The 20,327-nt window shown below is 38.9% G+C and overlaps 2 protein-coding genes across 6 annotated transcripts in view; both read right to left on the bottom strand.

Moving 5' to 3' along the window:
• The window catches only part of LOC104596532 (uncharacterized), a 69,666-nt gene extending 59,825 nt beyond the window's left edge, over positions 1–9,841 (bottom strand). For 2 of the 4 annotated variants that reach the window (XM_088895197.1, XM_019197631.2), the window contains exons 1-5: positions 6,876–9,841; positions 2,963–3,095; positions 2,726–2,814; positions 1,628–1,866; positions 1,051–1,137 (exon numbers count right to left, since the gene is read on the bottom strand). In XM_088895197.1, coding sequence (XP_088751323.1) covers positions 1,051–1,137; positions 1,628–1,866; positions 2,726–2,814; positions 2,963–3,095; positions 6,876–9,269 — 2,942 coding nt within the window. In that variant the 5' untranslated portion in view covers positions 9,270–9,841. The remainder of the gene's footprint in view (positions 1–1,050; positions 1,138–1,627; positions 1,867–2,725; positions 2,815–2,962; positions 3,096–6,875) is intronic. The other 2 variants (XM_010257731.3, XM_088895196.1) reach the window with 2 other exon arrangements.
• Positions 9,842–12,068: 2,227 nt separating this feature from the next.
• LOC104596531 (small ribosomal subunit protein eS24z) lies at positions 12,069–15,396 on the bottom strand. 2 transcript variants are annotated; one of them, XM_010257727.2, is made up of 6 exons: positions 15,249–15,396; positions 14,730–14,825; positions 14,577–14,618; positions 14,258–14,428; positions 12,371–12,457; positions 12,069–12,297 (listed from the first exon to the last, which is right to left on the bottom strand). In XM_010257727.2, the coding sequence occupies exons 2-6, from the start codon at positions 14,802–14,804 to the stop codon at positions 12,256–12,258; spliced, it is 417 nt and encodes a 138-aa protein (XP_010256029.1). In that variant the 5' UTR covers positions 14,805–14,825; positions 15,249–15,396; the 3' UTR covers positions 12,069–12,255. The 2 variants fall into 2 exon arrangements, with proteins under 2 accessions (XP_010256029.1, XP_010256030.1); XM_010257728.3 differs by having other exon boundaries at positions 14,730–14,808; positions 15,249–15,382.
• Positions 15,397–20,327: the final 4,931 nt, after the last annotated feature.

Here is a 20,327-nt window from a genome sequence, read left to right on the forward strand (position 1 = left end):
ATGAATCACATTTAACTCATTTGCAATTCTAACCTAAATTCATATATAAATCATATGATTTATGCACAAAAAAAAAACGATATATATGTACGATCCAGATCATTTTATGAAAGATTCAACATAAATTGTACGATTTGAGACATGAATCGTATGATTTTAAAAACAAAGCTAATTTTAACTTCTATTTCAACCACCCTTCCTAAATCCACCTTTCTTCTTTTTTTATTGATAACAATCAAATTTTAGTAATATATGAAGAAAATATACAGATTACATAGAATTAAAAATCAGAAAAGTGGACCATCCCTAAATCTACCTACTGAATATGAACTGTTTGATAAAAAGGGGTAGCATCTTCAGCATCTACTAATTCCACTCCAATCACATTCTGTCCCCAAACCACCACTACTGTTTGTCCCAGAACCTTCAATGCATTGACAAGTTCAGTATTTCCTATTCTGAAGAAACCCTTTTGCAGCAGAACTATGAGTATTATTTCCAACAATTTCTTGAACACCATTTGGTGCAAAATGAAGCTAGTAAGGCCCACTATGAACACAAACCCCATTTGAAGTGTTATCTTCACCACATTCATTATCATATGCCTCCTAATATTGCTATAGAAGATATAGCACAGAGAGAGAGAGAGAGAGATTCTGGCCGAAAAGAGAAAAATAGCTACATCCTCAACTTTTAAGTAGAGAAAAATAGCTGCATTTTTCACCTAAAGAAACAGTTAGCTGGGAAAATTGATCTAATAAAACCTTAAGAAACAACGAATTCCACTATTAAAAAATTAATTCCTATGCTCAAAATATTGGTTATTACTCATTTTATGTATCTTAGAAACCATCCACAACAGATTCTTTTCTTTCAAGAAAATGCAAGATGAAATTTTTTTTCTTTTTTTCCAACAACAGAACAAACCAAGGAAACGCCAAACCACACCTGAAAGAAAGTATCCTTATACCCGAAAAGATATCCTAGACACTACATTCACTCAAAGGAGACCTAATGGACAAGAAATATTAGATTAGTCAGGTCTAATACCTGATGGATGCCGCAGAGATAATTTCATCACCCCTCTCCAGAATAATAGTGTAGAAGCCACCATAGTTCAGACGATTTAAGTTTGATCTGTCAAAAAAATAGAAGTATTCACATATAGAGAAACTAAAGAACTTTATAAAAGTTGATAAATCAAATAGCTGTAAAAATGTCCAACACAGCAAATTAACATGATGCCCATAGTTTAACAATGGGTGTGGCATTGAACAGAATGGAAGGGTGGAACAGGATCATGTAGCAGAACCATATAGTTGAGACAGGGCTTAGATGAGGGTGATGATGGCAGCATACTGATATGATAAAAAGTAAACTTCTAATTCATAGCACCAAGTAATCTAGAACCCATGACCTTTTTGACCTGCCCCTAACCCTTCTAGACATTTCAACTTCCAACAGATCACTTCTCCCTGATGATGCAGATGGTCTTCCTTTGACATTAACAACCATGTAGAACCCATGAAAATTAACTAGGACTAGTAGACAAATTGATGACGTTCAACACTGCAACTATAAACTAAAAACTGATAAGCCCAAAAGGTAAAAATTAGTAAGTGCCTACCCACAGTTATACAGAACATTATGAATCAAATTAATGCCACTCCTCCGGTCAAAGATGGGCAAAAAGCACTCATCCATAACTGCCAGTGCAACAGCAAGCTTAGAATTGCATTCAGTCCTAAGAGGCAGACCACGGACAGAAGTATCTGAGTCTACATCAGATCGCCGAATAAGAGTCCATGAAAATCCTGCTTCCAGGTCATGTTTAACACCAAGAAGCTTCTGCAACTTCTGAAAAATCTGGAGAAATAACAACATGTAAGCATCATGTGAGCAGTCCTCAAAGTGCAAAAGATACGGATATTAAAATCAGACAGGGAAAAAAACCATTCTTAGATACTAAACAACCAAAATTTAGATCCGTCAATGGGTCAGGTCTGGTTCAGGTCAGGGTGGATCAGTACCAAAATGATTATTAGTAAGTTCTTTAAACTAGACCCAGAACCAAAGCAATTATTAATTAGGATAGTCAGATATGACCCCAGTAGACCCAATGATACTTAACATCTATAATTACCTATAAAATAACAACTTGGAACTTCATGTTTTATAATATAACCTTGAGAAAAATGACAACTCTGTTTATAAGTTGATAAAAGAAGTGCTTTTAACCAATATTATCTTATATACTGTCTATGAAATTTACCTGTTCAGACATAAAATAGAACAAAAATTATGATAGAACCAAGAGACCATTACATACATAATTGGTTTGGTCATAATCAGTTTGAAGCAGAAAAAACCATCCCAACCCGATTATAATTGGGATACAAACCTCAGAACCAGAACCAATATAATCAATTCAGTCATTTGGTTTTGTCAGCTAGGCTCAACCTATTGACAGCTCTACCAAAGTTTCAGCAAAAGAAAGACACTTTCCACACAAAATAATAAATACAGCCTCTCAATGTACTCAGGTAAATGTACATTTTGGAATGATTAAATTAAAACAACACAATACTTTAATCCTGAATTACAGGACACAATTTATAAAACCAAATGATAGCTTTTTTACAAAGTCAGCAGAAGCATAGAATTTCAGAGCCCTACCAAATTAATTAGATATTGGCCACTGAAAACAAGCAACAAGAAGCATCACCTGATTGCACTTCTTCCCACAAAAGGAGGTGCATGGATAACTGGAATCAACAGGAACTGCATCCTTTTCCTGAATACATGAATGGTGGTCTGCAAGAAACAAAAATGTTGGAAGGATTTTCAGCCTCATTAAGAAAAAATCACAAGAAATAGATAATAAATAAATGAAGGGAAAAAGTACATGCAATTGCAGAAAAACATATAATAATACTATACAAAATGAAGAGGAAAATTATACATTTTCTCTCACATAGACTGCATGTAAGTAATGCAGAGATTGGTGCAGAATCCCTTTCAGAAGTAGTATCACCAGAAACATCGCAAATTTTGCATGAACAATTTGGACAATGCCAATCACCTTTAGGCAGAATCTGTAACAAGGAGAATAAATGACCATCAAATCAACTAAATCAGTAAATTACTAGATAAATACAATCCATCATGAGCCACCAGCTAACAAAAACACACCAATGTTGTTGTATATGCTTTCCCAGTAAATTTGAATTCACCCTCATTCAGAACTTCTAATCAAAATGTCCAACACTCTTATTACTTGAGAGCTCTAGGGATTCTACTGTATAGGCTTACTAAGGTTATTGAAGTGTGTAACAATGTATGAAAACAGAAAAAGATCTTGCACTCAGCCATTTCTCCATTCCAGATTGCTTTCACAAGGGGAACACATAAATTTAATGGTGTAGTGCACCATGATCAGAGGCTCAGTCATTCAGTATACCAGATGAGATTGAATGGATATGGAGAAGAAAATAAGGGAAGGATATACAAAATGCATAAGAGATATACAAGATGTATAAGAGGGAAGGATATACATGATGGTTGATTTGTATAACCTTCCCTCTTATACATCTGTAAAAGGAGAAACCTTATGCCAAGTCTATATATAGTCAATGTAATTGCAAATTAGATGGTTGATTTGATTAATGAAGTTTATTTTAACAAATCCTGGTTGTAGCCAGGGATCTCACCCTTACTTATTTCTTCTTCTAATTGCAAATAAGGGGTGCATCTTCTGCTTCACTTTGATCTGTGCTGATCACCTGAGCTTGTATCTTATCTTTTTATTTTGGAATAATTACTTACATATACCCTGCACATTTGAGAAACTACTTATATATACCCTGAACTTTCAAAAACAACTTATACATGCCTTGTTGACCGGCTCTGAAACTTCAACAAAACCAATATTGCCCCAGATTCTATGACAAAAAACAAGAACCTAGAACCCAGAACCCCTAACCCAGAAATTGAATATTTGGTTTTGTTTCAGCTCAAACTCCAGATTATTGGTTTTGTTTCTCAAGATTTTATTTCTTCTTTGACAAAAAAAAAAAATCTGCCTTGACAAATCGTTGTTTTTAGTTCTCTTAGCATCTATTTCTTTCGTTGTTAAATCTAAAAATACCAGTCTTAAGGGATGAGGTTTTACATGGTTTTAGCTTCATTTTTTTATCATGAGCATTAAATGGACCTGAGAATTTCAGTTTCAGCATCATCAAATAAAAACTCATCTGAAAGGGGAACACTATAAGTATTTTGAAAAGGGATAAAATGGAGAAGATTCCATTCTTGACAGGATCATAGTAGGCTAACGAGAAAAGATGTTCTCTTGGTTTTAAAAAAGTAAACTGTAAAGCCCATGGCTTTTTAACATCTAGGTGAACTTCCTGACAATGATTGTGGTCGATTCTGCAGACAAAGCAGACATCCCTTATAGACAAGATTAGGAGCTTCTGACCTCGGCTAGAAGGACATCAGCAATGGTGAGAAATTTGATCAATGTCATCTAGAAGTGAGTTGCCTCTTGGGTAGCTGGGCTCAGCCAGTGAATTTCTTGCTCTTAAATGCGATCCTACGTGGTGAGTAACTCCTCTACAATTCCTAGACATTGTTGAGCACCACAGCTTTATTTCAGGATTCAAAAACATTTCCTTTCAAGTCCTAGCAATGTAAAACTAAAAAAAGGGTAATCAATCAATGTTCCTGGATTCAAGACGGAGTGGGAAGATTTCTGCCTACTCTCTAAAACTCTTAGTCTGCTCCATAAATTTCCTCTTCATTCTCACCAGCAATGTCTTCCACATGATCACATCCTGCAAAGTGTTCACTGCAATGATTGCGACCACCTTTCCTTTTCTCCCATTTCTTCAACACATTCTTCTTCTTACAACCTTTCTCATACCTCATAACAATCAAATCCCTTGACCCAAGAGATTTTTTCTCTCCTTTTCCTATACCAACCCTCCCTTTAAAAACCTTCATCTTCTTCCATCATTTGTTTCCTTTCAAATCTTTGTTTTTTATATTTATATTCTTGAAGTGGTCCCAACTTAAGCTTCTCAATTCCCTAGGACCCGCTACCGCCTATTCCCCTTCTATCGAAATCCTCCCGTATCTTCCACTCTCACAACACCCTCACCCCCCAGGTATCCCTCTTGATATGAATCCAAATCAAAATCTTCCTCTGAACTTACTACTTTACCCTTCATACATGCCACCACATAATCTTCCACCTCAGGTCGACTCTTCATCTCCCTACCCTCCTCCACTCTGCAACTTTGGTTCTTTCCATTATTCTCCCCCAAGACTATACAAATCAACCTCTCCACAAGAATCTTTCATGTCTGGTCTAAAGAAAGGCCCATCCTCCCCTTCTAAAATTAATCTCAAATCATAACTCTCCCCAGAAAACTGAAGTTCCATCTTGTTCGGTAAACTAGAAACCTCCACTTCCACCAATATCCTAGCCATGAACAGCCTTTCTCAAGTCCTATTCCAATCATTATATCTTAGGAATTTCGTGCAACAATCCCCAATCTCCTTAAAGGTAAGTGTACTCCATGTAGGAATTACCTAAGTACCTAACCACACCGCCCATCGTTTTTTGCTTCCCTAATCGCCCCTGCTGCTGGAAACCACCAACTTAATCAAAAGTCGCAATCTCTCACCTTTGAACTCTCTAATTCCATAATCCTCTATGCTCCTTCTCTACTATAAAACATAAAAAAAAAAAGCCAACCATTTAACTTCCTCACACCCATCACACAATCCTTCTCCCATTCAAGAGACGCCCACACTTCAACCTTCTCCTTCAGGATCCATCCCCACAAACCTCCCTACTAGAATGGCCTGCAACACCCACATCCACTCATCCATCTTCCCAACTCTCCTCACATCGACACACACACCACCATCTTCCCATCACACAATCTTTACCCCTTTTGTATAATCTTTTAAATCTGTTGCTACGACCAGCCTCAATAAGACCCTCTTTAAGCTGTGAAAGCACGTTGGTAACATGCACAATCTAAGGATTACATGAAACTCTAAACTTCTTTACAGACACCAGACCATCCACAATTTCAACCTTATCAGGCTCCTTCCTCCTCCAACCCAAATCAAATCCTACTTTTCCAACTACCACTTCAGCAACCAAAAAATCTTGGCTGCATCAATTAAGGCCTCACTCTAACTTTTAACTCGTCCTTTTACCTAATATATAAAGGAAAGCCTTCAAACCAGAGGGCTTCTACTTTAGATAAGTGGCTACCTTTCTTCTCCAAAAAGAGTATCTAGGGAGTGGTTCTTTCCACTTTCAAACAAAAACCTTCTACTTTAGACACGTCTCTGCACATCTCAAGAAAAAAGCAATTCTAGAGAGTGATTATTTCTACTCTCAAAAAAAAGGCTACGAAAAGTTACTTTGTAGGACTTCTATCTTGGAAATGAGCTGTCATGCCCCTCAATTAAAATTAGAACAGCACGTGTTATTTCCCCAAACAAAAGGAATTTGCAAGAATATAACATCCTAACTGTTTGCTACTAGAGCTAGTGTGCATGTACTATCTATAGAACCATACAATCAAGGTTCAAAGTATCGATCGATACACCTCTGTATATCAGCAGAGGTGTATTGGTACTAAAAACCTTGCACTTTTATATTTTTTTAGTTTTTGTTCAAATTTTGGTTTTTGGGTAGTTTTTAATATATATTATTCATTAAACATAAGAGGGCACCCGTAACACCTGTAAACAGATGTTCCGGAACCCAGATAGGATACGATACGCCTGATATGAGGTGTACCATATCGAAATTTTGATCCATGCAAATAATATTAATAACTTGTACATACCTGAATGTCCAAGCAGCTTTGATGGAATGTTGAAGGACAACCATCACAGCAGATCAAATCCCCACCATCTCCACAGATGCCACAGGTATCATCATTTGGGTCATCACCATCTAAATCTACAAAATGGAATCCACGGAATGCAGAATTCTCCTGTTTATTCCATGCATCAAGTTGACACTGCAAAAGGGAACTCCCGTTCTCTACAAAAATGTTCTGGAATGGCTGGCGAAGTTTGCTTCCTGCATGAATCTCAAACTTTGAGACTGAGAGAATTTTACTGCAGCAACCACAGTGAATGCCATCCCTTGTTATCCAACCCTCCAGCATCACTCGTGTTCGTCTCCTATTCATATACTGCACTTTCCCACTAAGAGGAATAGCTCCAGAGTCCACCAGCCAGGAGAGCACAGTTCGTTTTCCAGCATATGGAATAAAATCATCAGAATCTGGACTTTCCCCCTTGTTAGACCTGCGAACCAACAAGGCATATCCACCTTGCCTTTTATTTTTCTTTGCATCTAGAGCATTTGACGGTATATATGGCTTATGTACCTCAAATGGCTTCAGCATTCCTTTGTATGACGTACCAATCAATTTACCATCTTCACGAGGCACTCCCTTGTGTGAGAGACCAGTCAATTTACCTTCTTCATGAATCAACATTTCACCATTTACATAACCTGCTTCTTTTGAAAATGAAGATTTCTGACTTTGAGAAATGCCCTTGGCATTTTTACCAATACCAATATTTTTCTTTATCTTCCCCTTCAGTAACCTGCCCCCCTTCTTAATGAGAGAACTCAGTTTCTCATCATTTGTGCCACTATCAGTGCTCTCTACACTGTGCTTGTTTTTGGCAGACTTTTTTCTACTGGCCCTTTGTACATTTTTATTCCCTCTTTCCTCTTTGCGCTTCTTTTTCATTTCTTTCTCTCTCTTTTTGCGTGTCTGCCTTGTTAATTTACCAAGAACCTCATCCGGTATCGGAGTAAAATGAAAACTGCTCCCATGAGGCTTGCCTTCAGATTCCTCATCTTCAAATTGTGTTTTAAGCGCATAATATGCATTGACAATTGACCAGTAAGCCGTTCCTGTTGGATTGATGTACACCGAATCATTGTAGTTTTTGTCCCTCCTAGGCCTATAATCGATCGTCCAACCTGCATTGATAAGCATATCCCTTATTTGATTTCGTAACAACTGTTTTTCTGTACCACACTTCCGTTCTCCATCCTTGGCTTCAGATGAAGGGAAATTTTCTGAAGTCAAAATTTTGTCTCCTTTTATGCTTACCTCCTTTTTGGAACTACAAGTATCTACTTTCTTTTGAACCAACCTCGATGATGTATCACTATCCCCTCTTTTCCAGTCATGGACTTTACTGTTCTTAGGTGATGATAGTTTCCGCATGTTCCGTTGATTATTCTCCAATTTTACAAAAGAACTCGGTTTTCCACTGCATTTCCTTTTTGGGAAAGGAGAGGCTTTGTACGATGTGCTACAATTGGAAGTATCAGCAGAAACAGAAGACTTTTTATTTTCCTTGACTTGACAATGACTGGTAATTCTTTCAGCATTGACAACTTTCTTCTTTTTATTAACTATCACTTTTAGAACTCCATTTTTACCCTGCACCCTAATAGTTTCATCACAAGAAACCCGTTGCTTTTCCTTTGGCAAGCCAACTGGACAAAATGATCCATCTTCTTTTTTCATCTCAAATCTACTCTGACCTAAATGGTCAGCTTCCCTGTTATTTTCAATTAACAGGCTGTTGATTCTATCAGAGTTGGTTTTCTTCCTCTTGTCAAACATAATGTTTATGTTGCCTCCATTCTCAAATTCCATCCGCCGGCCACTTGGGGTCAGGTGCTTTAACCCACCCATGTCAAAATCATCATCCTCATCATCATAATCCAGTTTTTCCCTTTTGGGCTTTTGTAAATCAATATCATCATCATCAGTGTACTCAAAGACATCCATCCTACTGCCTTTTCTTTCAATTTCATCTTCAAAAAAATCGTTCCTGCCAATTTTGGAATCTTCTCTATGTTTAACAGGTTCGGGCTTAACTCTATTCCTATCAACTTCAATTTCCTCACGATTAAAATAACAGCCACCACTCTTTTTAGGTGCAGCAGAACCATTACTTTCTCGACTGGTTCCACAAAGCATCTTTCTACGAGGAGAAACTACCAACCCCTTGTCGGAATCGGAATCACTCAGTATCAACCGCGGCCTCTTCTTCTCTTTCTTAGAATCAAAGACCTTCCTTCCTGAAGAACCACCATAGCTCGTGGCACCCCCCCTCTTTTTGACAATTAATCTGCCCGAAGGCACCCTGTCCTTCTCCAGCCTTCCAGACGAATTACCAGATACTAATCCCTCTTTCATCTCATTCAACAACCGCAGAAGCCCCGTGAACTCAACGAGTTCCCTCCAGACTCAATACAAGAACTCCACAAATCCACCAAAGTCCACAAAGGTTACACCAGAAACCCTAAAATCACCTCCCATCTACCTAAGCAGCAAGTCGCGAATCCTCAAAAACAGAGAAAACGAAAGCAGATCTGAGGACTTCGTGCAACGGACAGCCCAAAATTCGAGGAAACCAAAAAAAGGAAGCAGAGAATCAAAACAAAAAACAGCATATGCCGGAGTGCGATATGCTTACCTTGTCGGAAAGCTCTGCAACACGCCCTCCGGCATTTCCCGACGAGATCCCTGCGATCTTAACTGATAATCCCCGGCGAACAGGTCCGAATAGAGAGGAGAGAAAAGAGAAGAGAATTTGGGGGTTCGTTGTGGGAAGAGAAAAGGGGAGAGGGATTGTGTTTTGATCTTCTTTTTTTATATTTCTGTCGTCCTTTTTCACCTTAGAACCGGCGGGATCGTCAAATAATTTTTTATTTTTTATTTTTTCTATTTATTATGTTTTCGACTTTCTTCTACTTGTTTTCCCTCCAAATCGTCACGCCAGTCTCGCAGTAACTCTACAAAGTCCAACATCCGAATTTCGATTACTCCGAAAGGTATGTATCACGTCACTCACACACTGTACAGTACAGAGCCCTTAGAAATTTAAATGTAAGGGATAACGAACGAACCCTCTCGTTTATTTACCGTTTTATTTTACGGTGTCAATGTGGAGTTATAGTAAAATACCTGTTCTGCCCCTGTCTGCACAGGAAGCAAAGCATCGAAGAATGAAGCCTTGGCAGGTCTCTGAGGAGAGGAAGGCACTGGGAGTTCGCATTCGATTCCTCAAGCCCAGCCGCCAGGCCCAATTACGAAAATCTGTCGCACGGGAGAACCTGTAATAAGTAAGAAACCCTTTGTTTTTATCATTACTTGGACTGTAGATTAACACGACCAAAGGAATCGTTAAATCGTTTAGAGCCGATGGTATGAAGAACAACAGGGCTCTGAACCTGAAGGAAAGAGCATTTTGGTGGACTGTTTCACTTATTTGATAATCAACAGTGTTCACTGGTGGTGTACTCTCTTTATCAAAAACTGATCGTGATGATGGCGTCTTATCCTACCCTTAGATTGATATAATATTTTGATCAGAACTGTGTATTCTACAATCCTTTTAAACAGAAGATTTAGAAAATTTAAAATCCACAATTAAAGCTTATGCCACAAAGACAGCCTTCAATAGCTTTCCTTTCCTTTACACCAAACACAGCCTAAACAAAAAAAGGGTGCGCTGCGCATGCGCTCTAATCACTCCTCTCGAGTCCCGACTAAACTAACAGCCAAGTCAAGAAAGTGGCGCTACATCCATCATGCGAGAGGGTACCATGCTTCACGAGTTCGGAGAGCTGTGAACAGGCAATACAATAAGTTGGTCGAGCGTCCAACAAAAAGACAAAGCTTCTCCGTGATCTTTTATAGAGAAAGCAACTTCTGTTACAATAGTTACATAGAGCTCTTTGCTCCGAAATATAACAAAGCATGTATCAGTTGGTCAGTCAAAAACAGCGGTTCAGCCTTAATGTAGACACGTAGTATAGTTGGTCAAAGGGGGGACATGGTTTCAATAACCCCGATCATTCTAAACGAAAGTTTCTGTAATTCATCAAAATGGATATATCATCTTTTGCAAACGAATATCTTTGTGATAAATTCGAGAAATCCTAGATCCACATTGATTAACTCAGGGTCCATTTATTTATAGTCGGAATCAGAATTCTCCAAAATAAGAATCGAAATTGTCTATTCCAATAGTCTGTTTGGTTCAGACAAAAATGGGAATAAGAATTAAAATCAGAAGAAATAGGACTTCATTCCCAATGAAGGGGCAGAAAATGACTATTCCCTCAAATGGGAAAATGCCATTCCAGCAGGAATGGGAACGAATTTCCAATTACACCCAACCAAACAGTTAGAATCGGAATAGACCATTTCAATTCCAGACCCCTATTCCTGCAAACCAAACGGACCCTCAAAGTCTTTTATAGAGCGGAAATTTAAACTCAGTTTGAAAAGTCTTTTGGCAAAGATATTCGATTTACAGAAAACAAAATTTAACAAAAAGAGTATCTTGAGCGCGTGTAAAAAAGCTTTTGAATTTTTCATTTTATCCTACGGAAATTTACGAGTAGAAAGATAAGATCATTTGCAAATCAAAGGCCCACGTAAATGTTTCAACTTTCAAGCAGTCCAAAAATCTCTTCATCTTATATTACCAAAGTACCAACACCGAAAGAAAACTCTGAACCAACTGAGACGGCATTTATATGCCTTGTACATAGGGAAGCAATAAGAGGAAAAGTCTAAAAGAACCTTCAAAACATATAGGTAAAGTCGATAGAAACACTTATCGCATATAGATTAAAGGCTTTAAACGGAAGAAAACATGTAGAATATTTTATGTGCCGTATGCAGGTAGCAAAACTAGTTGGTAAGCCTCAGTTTGGAAGGTGAACAATTACATACAAAATGAAACGTTTTGCACTTGCATATTTGTATGCGTACTCCTTCCAAAGCCTAAGAGTGCAAAACAAAAATGGGAGGGGCTAACGATTTACTACTTTCAAGTTGCAAACACTATATTAACGAGTGACGAAACCATTCACCAGTTGATCATTACTACAGACTTTAAGCCCAAAGTAAAAGGAATAATTTCCTATTGCCATGAACGAGCGATTCTAAAAAGTAAAACGTTAAACTATCAAGACTCATCGATGCAAGCACAAAAACATTGTTAGACATTTTAACTTGATACTCTAATGCTCTCTATCCAACCAAAATTTGATCCAGACCTTAAAATTGAATTCTAAAGCCAGCGAAAATCTTCACTATTTCATCAACAAGGAAAAGAATAGAAAACAAGGACAACAAAGAACATCGGCGCCAGAAAATCCCATAAAACTCATTTCTTCTTTCCTGCTTTAGCAGCATCTCCAGCCTTGGTCTGCATATGAAAAAATATAATAAGTTCAAAGGCCATTAAACAAAGTTCAATAACAAAGTTCAGAAGTTCAAACCTTCTTCACTCCACGGATCTTCTTGGCTCTGTTCTTTCTTTCCTTGACCTGCTTCCTCGACTTCTCCGTCTTGGTAGCTAGGCCATTCTGCCATAAGCAAATTGTAAACTTCATCAGGCATCAAGACATCATGAAAAAATTGTATCTAAATTCAATTCCAGCAAATATCTACTACAGCATGACGCTCACAACTCTCAGATTGATAACAAATTATCAATGACAACAAGTAGTTCACTACAGTTATCATGACATCGTTTGCTACATACTTACTGACAAGGGAACAAAGGATAAATACAAAAGCAAAAAACTGTCAACACATCATTGCAAGTAAATACAATAAAACAATAATAGAGTGCAAGTGAAACTGATAACAAAGGTTTTCATGCCCAACACCAGGACAAAAATATGAAATAATTCATGCATCAACACAAATTGAAACTCCAAAAAATATCAATGAACAGAAGAAGGGTACCAACGGAGATTTATAAAGACAAGATAACACAGGCAGGACATGGTTGGAATGAAGTTGTATTCTTGGAAAATTTATGTCAAAAATCAAAATGAAAAAACTAGAGTCACCTGCTTTGTGGGTCCTCCTTATTGCCCATTCACAGTCAAACAAATCAGTAGGTTTGATAAGAATAAATGGGAGAATGAAACAAATAAAAATCAGGACAAATATCACTGAATGAGCCGAGTGCTTGAAACAACTAGTCCAAGCTAACTATAAAAAAACTAATAATTGAAATAAAGTGAACAATATATTTGAGAACATTAACACAAAATAGTTAATACTAAAAATACACTGTTATGGCAGAAACTAGCATCACCAAATAGCTTGCAAGGATCATGAAACCAAGTAGGGGATCTGATATTAATACGGAAGGGTTTAGGAGCCTGTGGGTTCACCTTTCATACATGCATGTGTACATATATCACATATACAAACCAAGGCTCAGAACTTCCAAATGCAGGTAATGTAATAAGGGCAAAAATTCTACCGTCATTTTCCTAGAATTAGGTTCTCATCTGAATGAATGGTGTAAAGCAACACAAGCATTAATGATATAAAAAGCAACACAAGAATTCCACCTGGTTACTCCAAAAAGAGGGCAAAAACATGAAAAAGGACCTTTTAATTTTAGGGGTTTTTATGATTCAGTCCAGCCCTAGATGGAGCTAGGATTTCATAGGGGTGGACTGAATCCTGCCCATGGATTGATGCCAAATTCAAGGGCAGGATGTAGTTTATAGGGGGGGCTACTAGTAGACTAGGAGGGGGCTGCAAAAAATATTTGAGGGGGATTGCAGTCCAAAAATTCCTTAATTTTAATATCCCATGGGTCTTTCGAGTTGTCATGTCTGTAGCATGCAAGTCACATATTTCATCATTCAGAAACTTCTTTTAACTCCGAAGAAATATGAATCATTAATATAGAAACAAAAAGTCCATCAATGAGAGCATCGTGGGGGCAAATAGAAACATTAGAAAGAGAAATGACATAATTAATGCCAGGATTCAGAGTACCAATGTGAGAATAACATTCAGGGCAAAAAGGGAACAAAGTGTAATATTCAATATATTTTGCAGCATTAGTCATATTCCTGCCCATGCATTTTCAAAAGGAATCCAGGAATATTCCGCTCTCCAAGGAAAAATAGGTAGAATAAAAACAATAGAAGAGAACATGCATATTCAGTATTTTATGAGGATTTGGAAAAAGGACTCATGAGCATTTAAGACAAATAAAAAATTGCAAACAAATCGAGAAACTATGCATGGATTACCTCCTCTATTAACCAAAAATTATGAGGAAAAACCCATCAAGGAATGAGAATAATCAAGAATGATGATCTGTATTAGTTAAAGATGAGAGTTCATATTACCCTGATAAGCCTGTACTTCGGTTCATACTTCTTCGCACTCTCAACAGAATCATAAATAAGCCCAAAACCAGTGGATTTCCCACCTCCAAAGTGAGTCCTGAACTTGAATACGAAGATGGCATTTGGATCTTTTACCTCGTACATTCTTGCCAATTTCTCCTTTAGCTCGGCCTTAATAAATAAATAAAATAGACAAAGATGGGCACCAACCAGATGAAACACGTTCGCAGACTTCATGTAAGAGAAGAAATACACAAAGCGAAGGAAAAAAGAAAAGGAAAAAGAGAGAGTAAGAGATAAAACAGGGGAGGACAAATACCTTCGAGACGTTCGGTCTTCCTGGATGCAGCACGTCAATGATCTGTTTGTAACAAGGAACGCAAACAACAACGGTTAGAAACACTTAAAGCATCTTGTGTTTTAATTCATATGTGAACTTGATGGAATCAAGGGATCAAAGGAAAAAACTCACGAACTGCTTCCTCGATAGAAGTCTGTTGGTCATGAACTTCCTAGTGCGAATAGTTACTGCCTTGGTGTCTGCCATGACTCTGAACACAACAAGCTCCTGGTAAGATGAGCATCAAATCGGAGACTAAGCACTTAAAGAGCAAACAATGACGTCCACTTTAAAAATTAAACCATGAACGTAAAGGGCTGAAACCCATTTTAAATACACGAACACGGTTGGAAAAATGTATAACAGAGACAACATTAGACATTCGACTCCAAAATCCAAATACCACACTAGTGTGATCTCTGGAAGCTGTCTTTTCTGCGATCTAACATTTTAGGAAAAATAAAAAGAAGGATCTCAGAAGACGATATTTCTGCCGTATTTTTACTTCTAATCATATCGATTTACAACCCAAACGATGCCGCTTAAAACTCCTAGCATAAGCTCTTAGCCTGTCCTAGATTTCCAGTAAAAACCCCAACAAATAAGCTTACAACGAGGAATGAAGGAGAATGAATGGTGTATGGAACTTACTCGAATAGCTCGCCTCTTCCCTCCTGTAATAGGCGCCGAGCGAGTGCTTGTGCCAGAGACGATGCTAATTAGGGTTTTAGTCCAACGCTTTATTTATACGCGGCGGGACAGCGAGAATAGGGTTGATCTGGGCCGGGCCGGGTCTTAACACATAGTTATGGTAAGGGGCTATAGTCCGTTCCCGGCCCAGGCTGGGTGGGTTCTGGGCCCATGACTTCAAATGCGAACCACTCGACTACAACGTGAATGTTTTGTTTTCGAATTGCTGATCAAGGGATCAGTTAAACAAGAAAATATGTTATTGAAATCTATTAAAAGAAATAATTCGTTCTTTTAAAATTATCAAAATTATGGTTTTTTAAAGGCATTATTGATAATATATAGGGATAATAGCATATAAAACAACTTTTTGGGTTTAATATCAATAAAAGTAATATTTAAAAAAAAATCAAAAATAGGTTAACTTTTTTAAAAATAATATCAATAAAGGACAAAAACATTGTTCATTATCTTCTTCTTGCCATATGTTCACCAGCACCGCCGCAGTTAAACAATAAAATATGTTATTGAAATCTATTAAAAGAAATAATTCGTTCTTTTTAAATTATCAAAATTATGGTTTTTTAAAGGCATTATTGATAATATATAGGGATAATAGCATATAAAGACAACTTTTTGGGTTTAATATCAATAAAAGTAATATTTAAAAAAAAATCAAAAATAAGTTAACTTTTTAAAAATAATATCAATAAAGGACAAAAACATTGTTCATTATCTTCTTCTTGCCATATGTTCACCAGCACCGCCACCCGCCACCGCCGTCCACTACCACCTGCTATCGCCTCCGCCTCTGGTAACATTGCCAGAGGTGGCAACAGCGGCGCTGGTGGTCATTCCTCTACCCAACGCCACCACCTCCACCTCCAGCAATGTTGCCAGAGGTGGGTGGAGATAGAGGTGGCGGCAGCGGCACTGGGCAGAGGAATGACCACCAGCGCCGCCACTGCTACCTCTGCCTCTGGGCACCTCCAGCAACGTTGCTAAAGGCGGAGGCGATGGTAGGCGGCAGCGGATGGTGGTGGCGGGCGGCGGTGCTGATGAACAAATGGCAATAATAAGATGATGAATAATGTTTTTGCCCTTTATTAATATTATTTTTAAAAAATTACCCTTATATGATATTAACCTATTTTTTAACTTTTTTTAAATATTACTTTTATTGATATTAAACCTCAAAAATTACCCTTATATGCTATTACCCCTAATATATACCATCTACTTTTAAAACTACTTAAAATATGTCAGATCATATTGGCGCCCCATAAAGCGAGCCCCACATGCACATCTCAACCTGCATGGGTGGGATGGGTTGTGATTTGTGAGACATGTATGGGGTGTGCCCTATGGAGAGTGGATGCAAATTATTTATACTTATATATACATTGTTGACCATTCAACTGTTAATATCAACCAAATGAACCATAAATCCAAAAATGTCCACCTTCCCCCTTCTTCCTTAAGGCTGTGTTTGGTAAAGTAAATGAAGGCATGAAGCAGAATAAAGGAATATCCATAACAAAATTAAACAATAATTTACATTTTTTACATTTGCACTTTTATGCATTTATACTAATGCAAATAAAATTACATTGCAACTAAATACAACCTAAGGCTCAATTTGGAAGGGATGCAAATACAAACTGAGCCTAAAATGCTCGAGGCCTCATTTTTAGTCAAATGAGCTATTAATCAATTTCCTCAAGCTCAAGTACCAGCATAATGGGTCCCACAAAAAAAGATCATTTTTTTGGAGAATATTGGTTTCTACGGGTATGTAAGTTGATTACCCACTCGTTGAAAAAGTTGAAACTTGACCAAACAATAGCACCGCAAATTTACTATATAACTTTTGCTCGGGTAAATGTGTTTTAGAAAAATAAGGTAGAAAAAAGGGTAAATTTCTAAAATTACCTTTTGGATTACTTAATTGACTGAGTATACCCTACTGTTTGATTATTGTCTAACGCTACCCCTACTATTTCAAAAAATCACCATTGTCATTAAATATTAAGGGAATGGCAGAAATATCAGTTTTACCCTTCCATTAAATCCCTTTGAAATTAATATCTCTCTCTCTCATCACCTCCTTCGCACAACAAAGACACCATCGCCACTACTGCAATTTTTGAAAGCGGTTAATTTTCTGCTACAAATGGTGATTTCCACTCTCTTCTCCATTCTAACGCATTAACAATTTTTGTGTCTCTTCTTCCCTTTCATTCTCTCTATGGCCCCTCACAATTTTTTGTGTCTCTTCTTCTTCCCCTATAGAAGCATGGCGGTACCTTCCATTTCAAGGTGTTAGGGAGGGAGGCCATCACTAAATCTAGATAATATTTGATCCAATGGCTAAGCTCTTGACTACAAGACTCTGAGTGTACGGTGACACCCAATGGTTGTGCATTGGATCGAGACACTAGGATCTACATATAAGGTGAGGCAGGAGGAATATTTGAGTGTGGTGGAGGTACCAGGGTGCTTGTTATCCGGGCTGCAATTCTGGCCAATTGACCTCATTGGAGCACGGATTTGCAAAATATTTAACTAAGGAATATCTGGTCAATTGGTTGAGAAGAAGATGACGCACCGAACGAAGAGAACTCCGCCACTATTCCAGCATTTATGGATATCAATCGGGTTGCTTTGGTCTATAAATTGGCAACTTTGCTTGTCGGCTGTGGAAGTCGTCCTTAAAAGAGCTCCGAACATGCAAATCTCTTCCGAAGTGGCTGCCATCCCTAGTCCCCCTATGAAAGCGTACGACAAAAGACATGGTTGGAGCGGCCATTTTCTAGCTCTCTTCTTCACTAAACCACGTTGAAGAATCTTGATGAGGGCAGATTTGGCCCTCCAATGACATCATGACACATGGCATCTCAGAACAGTTAGATGACACCTCGACACCAACTAGGCGATGATTAGCCATAGCCAAAGTGACGAAGTTTGACTTGGCACCATGCCTCTACCGCCCACCTGGCGGCCTGCCTCTACCACAGACTTGGTGGGAACCTAACTGGCAACCTCTTCCACAACTCAGGACAGCTTGTAGCACCTCGTCCAAGGCCGACTTGTGGCACCTTGTCACCAGCCAAAGTGACCTCAACGTGAGGAGTGACCTCCTTTGAGGGCTTGCCAACCTGATTGAGGTCCAGGTGGTGACCTGCAAGACGTGCTCACCAACCAATCCGGCATGTATATCCTGACACTCCCAGGTTTCTCGGAAGTTGGCCCCTGTACCGAATGTTCCGAAGGAAGCCGAACAAGGTGCGAAGACTGGTCTACGTGCACGGCTACCCCCAATGACTTCAGGTCGGTTAGGCACAACCTCCCAAAGATCTTGAACACATATAGGCCTTACCTCCAACCTCACAAAGGAGAAAAAAAAGGTGCGTGCGGTTTGTGCTTACTAGCTCTCTTGCATTCAAGAATTAGCTCGCTTACACAACTATCCACTGACTTAAGCATAAGTGTGACCACGCCGGGTTAACCACCCCGGGTTCCTTGTGCTTTCTCTTTTTGCAGCTCGATTCACCAGCCAATCAACTGACGTTCGAGTAGTCATCTAGCTAGGAGCTCCAGATCGTGCACCATCAATTGGCGTCGTCTTGGGAAATGCAACAAAAGGCTAACTTATCACCTTCTAGTTTGCACCTTTATCAACTCAATGACATTTTTGAGTAACATCAACATCAATAACGAAATATCAGTTATTGGGGGGCAAGAGAATCCGTGATGAACGTTGAGAACCCCTCTGTGACAATCAAGTAAGTTCATTGCCCCTAGCACTTCCTCGAGTAGCAATCGTGTTGAACCCAACACTCACATTACCCTAGAAAAACACACTGCTACCTCATGTGAACGCCCCTCTCCTTGCGGTAGAGCCATCAGTGGTCCCCGCCAGGATTGAAGCGTGACATTTTTATGAACTGAAACATGAATCTGCAGACGTGGGCATGGGAGGAGAAGTTTGGTGTATTCATTTCGTCGTAGAATAATCAGTAGTAGAACGACCTCAACAACTAGCAGTCCGGCGATAGGCACCTCAGAGTAAGGCCTCCCCTGCAAGTCGAGCCCTTCGTGGTTCCTGCGGGAGTTGACGGCCAACAAGCTCTGTCGACCTCAATTCAGCCTGGATGAACCTCGTCAGCTCTATTCACGAGGTTGCCTCTACAAGTCGAGCCCTTCGTCACTCCCGCGGGAGTCAACAGCCATCGGATTGTGTGGTCGCCCTTGCAGGTTAAGCCTTCCAATGCTCTCGTGCAAGTCAATGACTTAAGATTAGTAGAGATGCCCCCACAGGTCAAGTTCCCTGTGCCTTCTTGTAGGAGTAGACGACCAGCGTCACCAAGGGCCTGATGCGGTGTAGCCGTGGCATCGACCTACCGCCCACGCCGGGTAAAAGAAACCTAGGCACTCTAACATTGTTTCCTTGCAGGTCTCTCTAGAGAACTACACAGCTCGCTTATCTACCTAGCTCGGCACCCGAACAACCTCCTAGCACTTTGTAGTCAGCTCGGCATCCAAGCCACCTTCTACCAGGAATTCTCTTGCTCAGCTTTTAACTCACTATTCGGCATGGTAGTTGCCAAAAACCGCTTCATCAAATCTCATCAATCAAGCTATATTTCTAAAAATGCAGAAAGCAAAGCACAATGAACAATTCAGTGTTTTCTGTTTTCAATGTTCCCAATGCTTTGTCTCTCATTCACCAACGCGTAGCTTCGGTGAAAACAGAAAATTGAAAACTATATTCAAAAGGAAGCCTATAAGCTATTATTGTCTGTTTTCTTCTATTCGGATATATGGTGGAACAACCCCTTGCATCCGCTTGGGAAATGCTTCACGTCTCCCAAATAAATGTCATCATAGATATTAAAGCTAAAACTTAAAAGTTCAAAATTTTCACTTTCCCGGCAAAACTAGAGACATGGAAGCCAAATTGCCCATCGAAGCAACTTACATGGAGGTAAACTCTTGAGACAAAATTCTGGACCAAATCAGGCATATTCCTTGATTAGA

The sequence above is a fragment of the Nelumbo nucifera genome, chromosome 1, assembly GCF_055504915.1.
Source record: "Nelumbo nucifera cultivar China Antique chromosome 1, China Antique-T2T, whole genome shotgun sequence".
In the NCBI taxonomy this organism is placed as follows: domain Eukaryota; kingdom Viridiplantae; phylum Streptophyta; class Magnoliopsida; order Proteales; family Nelumbonaceae; genus Nelumbo; species Nelumbo nucifera.

What these genes read in the sequence shown, in the direction of transcription:
- LOC104596531 (XM_010257727.2), bottom strand. Translation starts at nt 14,804, where the DNA reads ATGGCAGACACCAAGGCAGTAACTATTCGCACTAGGAAGTTCATGACC. An exon ending in TTCTATCGAGGAAGCAGTTC is followed by an intron (nt 14,619 to 14,729) that starts GTGAGTTTTTTC and finishes TGTTACAAACAG; the next exon opens with ATCATTGACGTGCTGCATCC. An exon ending in GAAGACCGAACGTCTCGAAG is followed by an intron (nt 14,429 to 14,576) that starts GTATTTGTCCTC and finishes TTATTTATTAAG; the next exon opens with GCCGAGCTAAAGGAGAAATT.